General features: G+C 49.9%; 1 protein-coding gene across 1 annotated transcript in view; it reads right to left on the bottom strand.

Annotated features, from left to right (window-relative positions):
• The window catches only part of FSTL1 (follistatin-like 1), a 12591-nt gene extending 5899 nt beyond the window's left edge, over nt 1-6692 (bottom strand). The window contains exons 1-4 of the mRNA XM_009707318.1: nt 6558-6692; nt 5186-5315; nt 3957-3989; nt 2180-2310 (exon numbers count right to left, since the gene is read on the bottom strand). Of these exons, the coding sequence (XP_009705620.1) occupies nt 2180-2310; nt 3957-3989; nt 5186-5315; nt 6558-6692 (429 nt within the window). The remainder of the gene's footprint in view (nt 1-2179; nt 2311-3956; nt 3990-5185; nt 5316-6557) is intronic.
• Between the last annotated feature and the right edge of the window lie 2112 nt (nt 6693-8804).

Genomic DNA, 8804 nt, shown 5'->3' with positions numbered 1-8804 from the left:
GGCACTGAGCAGGAACTGCTGGGCCCCCTCAGAGACAGCTGCATTGCAGGGAGGGGAAAATGAATACTGCACACAGACTGCTGCCAGCTAATTTTTGCTGTGTGACTTGGGGCAGGTCACTGTGGTTCCTCGTGCAGTGCTTCCAGGAATGCTGGAAGAGACACTGTCTGTTGTTACCTCTATGCGGTTCAGGAGAAATCAACAGGGCTAGGAAAATTATGCTGTGTGTTGTAGCCAGCATAACTGCTCCACTAACTTGTCAAATTCTACTAGACTTTGCAGCCTTTCATCCCGCTATTTCTTGTGAAAGTGGCCGCAGTTCTCTTAATAACCCAGACGCAGTTAAGCTAGTTTTCTTGTCTTTCAATACTATGGTCTGTGTTTACTTGATCCCCCAGAGACACTCCAAAACAGAGCAGCTTCCCACTACTGGCCTCACTTCTCTTGAAATAATGTCCTTCAAGGTCATAGCCTGCCTCACAAACAAGCCACATCCTAGTGATCCACACAAGTCAGGCTTCCAGGGGCGAAACAGCTTAATGCCACATCTACAGACCTCCCCATCAAGGAGAAAAGAGAAAAGCTTCATGTCATCTTTGTCTCCAGTGTTTATTACCTGCAGGGCAGGAGTCAGGCCATTTGTAGAGCAGGCACGCAGAGCCCCATGGCTGGGCACGGCACAATTCCTCCAGCGACAGTGGACCCTCACTGGTGACAAATTTGTGTGTGTTTGAACCCGTTTTGTTTGCTTTGCTTGGATTTGTCCCAGGTTGTTCCAAGCTCTGAATTCTGCTTTAAAAGTGTTTCAAGGGTTTAGGGGTTGTTGATATGGTGGTACCACCTGACAGAGAAGGAAATTCTCCCTTTGGTCTGAGAAAAGGCATTGCTTCATCATGGAAGCTTTCACCCACTTGTGCCTGGGATCAGTGCTCCAGAAAAAGAGAAGGTGAAGCTGTCTGCCTCTGAGCTGTGGCCACGGGATTTCACCAGCACACCGACAGGCGTGGGGCCACCAGGGGTGACTGGGCTGTGTGGCAGCAGTGAAGCAAGCCTGTGACTAGCTCAGGCATTTCAGCAAAGCCCATGGCCTGGGGAAACTCTCTGCCAAGGCAGCTGGGGACAGCACGTTTGCAGGGGGAGGGACTGAGCAGCTCCGCTCCACAGTATGCTGCAGCTTTCGGGTACTGGCAGGCACCGGCGGGAGTGCCCCAGGCAGTGGGCCACAAGCGGGTTTCCACAGACAGAGCAGCATTAATGGCTACAAAGGAGAAGATGCTCTCTGGAGTGCAGGGACCAGCGCCTCTGTCGCACCAGGGGGTGCCATTGCCATGGCAAATTTGCTTGCGGTGCTAACTCCTGTCAGGCACCATTAATTTCTCTCTGTCAACAGCTTATGATTTAAATACTCTCCCCCTTTTCCCACCTGCTCCTCCAGCTTCATCCTGAATGCTTTGAAGTCTTTATCAGGAGCCAGGCGTGAGGGGGAGGGATGCAGCAGTGCATGTGGCTGGAGCATGGGAGAAGTGTGTGATCTGCTGGTTACAAAAGGGGGTGGGGATGGGCTGAGGGACAGACTGACAGAGAGGAGGGAAGAAGAATGGGGTTATTGCAGGGCCCAAGGCTCATGGGCAGCTCCTCTTTCTCTGCAGAGCACTAGGGAACTGCCAGCTCTCAGCCACAACTAGGCCATACTCCTTGCAAGCAAATATTCCCCTTGAAGCCCCCAAGCGTCACCTATCCCCATCTCAACATGGCCTTGGCACTGTTGGGAACAAAGGATCGGCAGCTGCCGCCCCAGCTTTCTGCTCCTTCTACCTGTATTTTCAGCACTTTCACCCACCTTTTCTCCTCTGGCTATCTTTTGTCCCCTGAGATCAGTTCTTCTCTCCCCTGTCACAGGCATACCTGACCTGCCCTCCTCCTCCTCCCCAGGGCAGGTCAGACACCGGGAGCCAGGGATGCTCCAGGTCTGGGTTGTCACACAGCCATGTCAGTGGCTCCGTCAGCCTGCAGGCAGCCTGTAACACACTAAGCTGCAGGACATACCAGACCTCTCTGGCCCTCAGCTCAATGGGCACATTGCACACCGGAGCCTCTTGGGTCGGGGCATGGCAGCTGTTTTGCAGTGACAGGGCAAGAAACGTTCTCTGGACTCTGAGGTAGGCACAGCTCTACTTGCCTTGAAATACTTGTCCAGGACTTCGCTGTAGTTGCTTCCCTTGGAAAACCAGCCATCTGGGATAATCTCAGCTTCCAGCCACTGGATGACACGACGACGAAGCTCATCCCTGTCCGACTGGTAGCAGACAACTGTAACGGAAAAAGGCGTAGCAGAAAAAGCAAGGATGAGAGAAATGAAGCTGGCAGGGAGACCACAGAGAGAGGACTGGAAATAAAATCCAGCCAGCCAGCCCTGACGGCAGTTTGCAGGTCCCTTCATCCTTGGAGATGTGCCACTGCCAGATCAAAGCAGAGGTGCCATGTGCTGAACGGCGGATGGGCGGTGGGTGACACCATGTGGCAAGGCCAGAAAACGACACTCCTGCCAAAGCTCCTCTGCCTTCCCATCCCCGAAGCCTGTGGAAGAACAACCCAGAGCTGACTCATCTTGGTGTGGAGAGTCCCCAGGCTGAGGGAGGAAGGTGACTGACAGTGTCTCCAGGCTTCCTGACGCTGTGCAGAACAGGCATTGGGCCATCAGCCCTCAAATACCACAGCCTCTATCCTCTGCAAGGGCGAAGACTAAACTGAGCAAGCCTTCCCATCATGCTGTCCCCAAGACTTCAATTTCAGCAGATTTCATTTCTTCAAAGCCCTGACTTGTCCACTCTGCCTGGAAATGAGAGGGGGTCAAGTTGGGCTTGCTGACAGTGCTCTCCAGAGTCACAGGTTTCTCTAGGTGGATATCACTTTGTGTGCTAATACCAAACCACGCATTTAGAAACAAAACTGAGAGCCTAGATGAGTTGTCGCACCTGCCCAGAGGTCAATGGAGCCAGAAGGAGAATCAGTGTGCATTCATGTCACTTACACACACTAAGGATCTCCTTCTGAATCCAGTGACTACAATCACAACTAGACAGACAGACAAAAAAACCCCAAACCCATAGAGACTCTGCATGTTTAATTTTGAACTTCGTTAAAACTGCTTTAAGGTGGTGGCGATGCTCCAACATGGTCCTTTCCCTTAAGCTTGTATGAGGGTTTGCTTTCATCTGCCCTAGGAAGTTGAAGTTGATGTTTATATAGCTCCAGCATTTAGAGGCCATGGATGGGAAAAGGGTCCCCTGATGAAGCACAGGCCACGGCCCCAAAATCCATAGTCTAAGTACACATGGCAATGCATAACAGGAGAAACCAGGCACAGGGGATCAAAAAGACTTATCATAGAATCATTTAGGTTGGAAAAGACCTTTCGATCATCTTGTTGGCTGATGGGAGAGGCAGTGCAGCTGTACCTCCTGACTCCCCTGACAATGCCCCATCCATTAAGTAATGCTGCCTCTCTGCCTCTGTGCCCATCAGTTAAACACTCCTAAGGCAAAGTCCCTTTTTAAAAGAGTGCTCTTGGAGTTGGGGAAACAGCTCCACAGTTATTGTGTCTTAGATCCCCAACGAACTAGGTAAAAGAGTGCTTTTTCCCTCAGTCTGGGTGATGTGCACAGCTTGCATCCCTAGGGGCAAACTGGGTTTCATTGAGCCTTGTCCATGCCGAGTCCTTGAGACATCCCAGGACAGTGAAGAGCCCAGGAGATGTCTAAACTCTGAAAGGTTACCCAGGAGTAAAGAACTGGGCAATCATATTTCAGCTGATTTATCAACTCAGACTCTGCTACAGCCAGCGCAGAGGTATGACTTCTACACACAGCTGTGCAACTCCCCCAGCAGACCTTCCTCCCCATCTCTTTTCCCAAATGCATAGAGAGGCCCCAGCCAGAAAGCAGATGGCTTCTTACCTGGACTTGCAGCTGGATTCTCAGACTTCTTCTCTGTTAATGGAAAGACAGAAGAGGACATTTCTGATACAACATGAAGCAATATGAACCTTCTACCACGCTGGGTGCTGCTTGGGCAAGAGCAGAGAAACCTGGAAGTCTTTGGAAACACGAGGGCCACATAATATGATTAAGGGACTGGAACGTCTGTCACCCCAAGGGGAGACTGAAAACTGTTCAGCATGAAGAAGAGAAGGCTCAGGGGCAATCTCATCAATGTTTATAAATCTGATGGGAGCGAATGAAGAAGACCGAGCTAGACTCTTTTCCATGGTGTCCAGTGACAGGGCAAGGGGCAGCAGGCACATATTTAAACACATGAAATTCTGTCTGAACATAAGGAAACACTTTTATACTGTGTGGCTGGTGGGGTGAGTTAAAGAGCCCTACTGTTGAGGCAAAATCCTTGCTCCCAAAGTTCTTGAGGTCCCTTACGAACATGGATGGTAGTACGGGCTTTGGGGGTTTATCCTGAGTCTGACCTTTCCTCAGCAGGTAGACTGAGACACCTCCCTGGCTGAGTCCACAAGCTCAGAGAGAGGCAGGCAGGAGCAAGGAGTTGCCTTGCTCTCCTGAGTGCCCCCCTCCCAGCAACTCAAGGAGACAGTAACTCCAAGATCCCACCACAATCAAGGTGTCAGGGCTCTGAGTGCACTAATGAGGGCTTTAATGGCCCTGCCAACCTCACCTAGGGCCTCCAGCCACACTCTCTACCCATGAGCCCAGGGGCTCCATTTCAGCTGATGTCTCAGCCCCTAGTCCTTGCCTGGGATTATGTTGTAGGTATGCCCATCTCCAGCACTGTTGCAACCATTCCCATACCTGCCACAGACCCTGTTGATCTAGGTCCTGACCTGGTGACTGTCTTCCCACCTTGATCTCAGACCTGCTATAGGCTGCATCACTACAGACTTATCTGGCAATTACCGGCCTGTGCCTGATTCTGGTTACCATCACCAGACCCGATTTCACGGCTTGACTTCAGGTCTGTTTCAATCACCACAAGCTTGCCTGGTGATCTGGACCCTTGGTTGAACCTGGCTATCGTTCCCAGGCTTGCCCTGTTCACCCTGCTCAGCAACTGTGGGACAAGGCCCTGGCTGGTGAAGCCTCTGCCTTGCCTTGTTATCATGCTTGATTTCCGACTCTCCCTCCCTTAAAGTGTGGCCGGCCCTCATCGCCGGGGTTACCTTTACAGTGGCCATCATAATCCACCTGGATCTTGGAGCCAGTGAGGCAGGCATCACGGTGCAGCTCACAGTGGTTCAGGTACGTCTTGCCATTGCTACCGCACACAGGCCTCTTGTGAGGTTTGCATTGCTGTGAGAGAGCCAGAGAAGACAGCATTTTACTTGCCTCTTCAGGACAGCTAGAGGGAGGCAGGTGAGCCCCAGCATCAGCCCAACTCAACAGAAGTCCTTGGCACAGCCCCCTTGGCCCAAAAGGTGTTTGGAACAGGCTGAAGCCACCCGTCATCACCCCAGAAAAACCTGCACAGGGAAGTCTGTGGGTGCAGGTTCAAAGGCTTCATTTTATGGCAGCCTCTGTCACCACCACCAGGACAGAAGCCTTTCTGAAAGCAGAGCCCAGCAGAGAAATCAGTGCCCAGCATAAATACTGAGCGTAATCCTGCAATTGCTGCTGTGTGTGCCATGGATGTGCCAGCCCAGAGGTGTTTGTGTGAATCTGTTCTGTGCACCTCTGCTTGCTCAGCTCTGTTGCACCTCTTTGTAGACTCTGCTCCACCTTTCTGCAATCAAATGCAGAATAAGCCTGCAGTCACGAGCAAACAGCACAGCCTACAGCAGAGGGAAGTCCACCAGTGCCACTGGTCAGGCTGTGGGCTTCTTCCTCCCGTCCCTTTCAGTCTGGCCATGCCTACCCAGAGTGACAGACTCTCTTCCTGCTAACGGGGCATTTCACTCCCCAGTGCCCAGGCTGGCCATGTCAGAGCTGCAGGCTCCCAGGGAAGTGGGAACAAAGAGCCACATGCCCATTCCCAGGAGTCCCAGGTTTGAAAGCACAGGGCAGAGTGGAGTAGGGAGGCACTGTGTCTTTACAGCCGGGAAAGACTCTTCTAATCATCTCTGGCTCCCTGCTGGATGAAGCTATTCATTCTCACAGCACTCTACTACAATTATTTCCATTTTACAAAAGCTGATTTTTAGTAGGGTGCTTGTAACCGCCTCAAACAAGATGCCAGTGAGGGCAGGCTATCTTGTAGCTTGCAGACCACTCCCTAGAGCTCCTCCAAACCCAGCTGTGTATCAATACCCTACTGGGCTTTCCCAACAAAAGACCTCCAGTCAAGTCTCCTGTGCGTGTAAAGACCCTAGGCAGTTGTGTGAGCAGCACAGCTGCAAGCCCCAGACAATATCTACCCTACAGGGCTCTTCACCCGCACCACACTGGGAAAGGCCCTGCTGTTTGAAGATCCCCTGTGAATTTGCAGCTGCTCGAAAAGAGCCATAGCTTCATCTCATCATGGGATCCTTTCAGCGACCAAAGACCAGCCAGGCGGTGATACCTGTCCCAGATGCAGAACCTGTGCTGCCCCCATACCTCAATGCAGAGGCAGGTTGGCTCTCCCTTCTCCGTCACTGCACACTCCCGCCCAGCTCCACAGAAAACATTGGCACAGATCTTGGATTTGCTCCTTGGCTCTTCCTGCAAGATACAAAGAGACACAAAATACATCAATTTACTCAGAAGAGCAGCAATACAGCTTTAAAAAAAAACAACCACATTTAACTTGTAGACTGGACCAAAAAGCACCAAGGCACAGATTATAGAAGGACATGACCGCAATAGACGGACAGCTCAAACAATAACCAGGAACAGGCACAAGAGCAAGGGCTACCGCCCCAGCAATAGAGGGCTTCCTTGAAGTCATTCCCAGAAAATCACCTGGGAGAACTGCAGCAAGCAGGAGCAAGAGGAAGTCTACCACGAATGGCAAGAATAATTTGCTCATGTCCAAGACTACTGTCTTCAAAATCTTCTTCATGGAGGGCAGGGAGCAAAAATGTCTTTGCTCAAGACATTTAAGAAGGTGAACATAACCCTGGAGAAAGGTGTGATACCAAACAGGCGGAAGAAATCACCATCAGGCACCAGATAACACCCCTGTCACAAAAAAAACTTCACAAAACTACGTGACCCATTATCTTGCCTCCACTGGTCAAGATTAAACACTTCAAAGGAAGAAACATTGTCATAAATAATTATACAGTAACCTTCTCACAAAGATGATTTCTTCCTGGTCCCTGACAGCCAGCACTTGACTTACGCCCTGCAGCACAATTTATATGCTTTACAGTTTTCTCCTAGCCAAAGTCATCACAGGGAAGATTTCCACAGGTTAATGACGTTTTCAATAAAACTACCATTTACTTTTATCCGTTTAATGCCTTTATTTTCTTAGACTTTTAAAAGAAAAGACGGTTCCAGGGGTTCAGACCTTGGAGACCCTGGTTTAATTACCTGCATTGTCATAATTTCCTTTGTGACTCTCATTTCATCTAACGTTTTCCACTTGTACATTAAGTATCTGGTTCAGGCTAGCCAGCTGGCTTCCTCAACAGTTTTGCATCAGAGACAGAAGACTGAGGAATGTAAAGTAATCAGAGGGATAGGTCAATCACATCTGCTGTGACTCTTCTCTATAATACACAAAGGGTTTTTTTTCCCCCCTTCTCATCTGAGTATTATTCTTAACCTCTGCTCATTTCTGGTATCTTTGTACCTCCATCATATACTTTTGAAAGTAGGTGATCAAAAAGCAGCAGAATTTGCCTGAGGAGCAAGCATTATTGATATACATAATGACAAATGCTAAGCACATTTTTTTTCCTCCTGTTGCTTCTTTATCCTAATTTTATTTTTTTTTTCTTGTTTTGCCTTTAAACCACAATTTCACAGTGAGTTGCTGTCTTTACTGAACAGCCCACAGTGACAGCCACATCATTTTCTGAATGACCCTGCCTTAGTCTTCAGAATATTTTTTCTGGTCGCCTACTGCACAGTCATCAAGCCCAAGAAGGTCTTTTCAAAGCACTGCAGGATTCCCTCCAGGTTCACATAGCAACAAACACCTTTCCTATTCTCTGCAAATGTTCCTATCTTGCTGCTTATCCTGTAAAATAAAAATATAGTATTCGGACACACCAGTCTTAGCTGTGTCCCATACACTGTGTCCCAGGCCTGCTCACCGCATGAAGACAGTCTGTTATCCTCCCTCTCCACCTTCGTCCTCCTTTCACATGCTGTTTCTGAGCTATGAAAGACACTCTGCCCTTTCTGCTGCATCCTCCTCTCTTCAGTTGCCTTCTGGTGGAAGGCTGGGGTAAATGACCTAGGCGCTTCTGAGGTGGGATGGAGCAACCTGAGTGCTTCATCACACAAAGCAACCTAATACAACTTAGGGCGGGAAAGAAAGTATAACTCATTTTGCAAAAAGCACAAAGAAAGAAAAAATTCTTCCAGTCTGGAGTCTGAATAGGGCACTCACACACCTAAAATGCACCATAGACACCTAAGTGCTGATCCATTTAAAGGGCTTTGAACAACGTGCCCATCCCTTCACCAAGACAAAGACCAGAAAAAAAAAAAAAAAGAGCTAGACACAGCTCTGAACCACCACCCCCCAAGGTCTGTAAATTGTCAGGCACCAAGCGCCTGGCAATAGATGGCAGTACTCTCCCTCTCCTTACCCACGGCCACACAGGACCGCCAGCAGCGAGCTCCCGGCCGTGCCCACCAATGCCAGACCTGGCTCTCGCCCTCCTGGGCTGAGTCTTACGGCACTGC

Source organism: Cariama cristata, unplaced genomic scaffold (genome assembly GCF_000690535.1).
Source record: "Cariama cristata isolate BGI_N322 unplaced genomic scaffold, ASM69053v1 scaffold579, whole genome shotgun sequence".
Lineage (NCBI taxonomy): Eukaryota > Metazoa > Chordata > Aves > Cariamiformes > Cariamidae > Cariama > Cariama cristata.
This window is presented reverse-complemented; position numbering and strand designations above follow the sequence as displayed.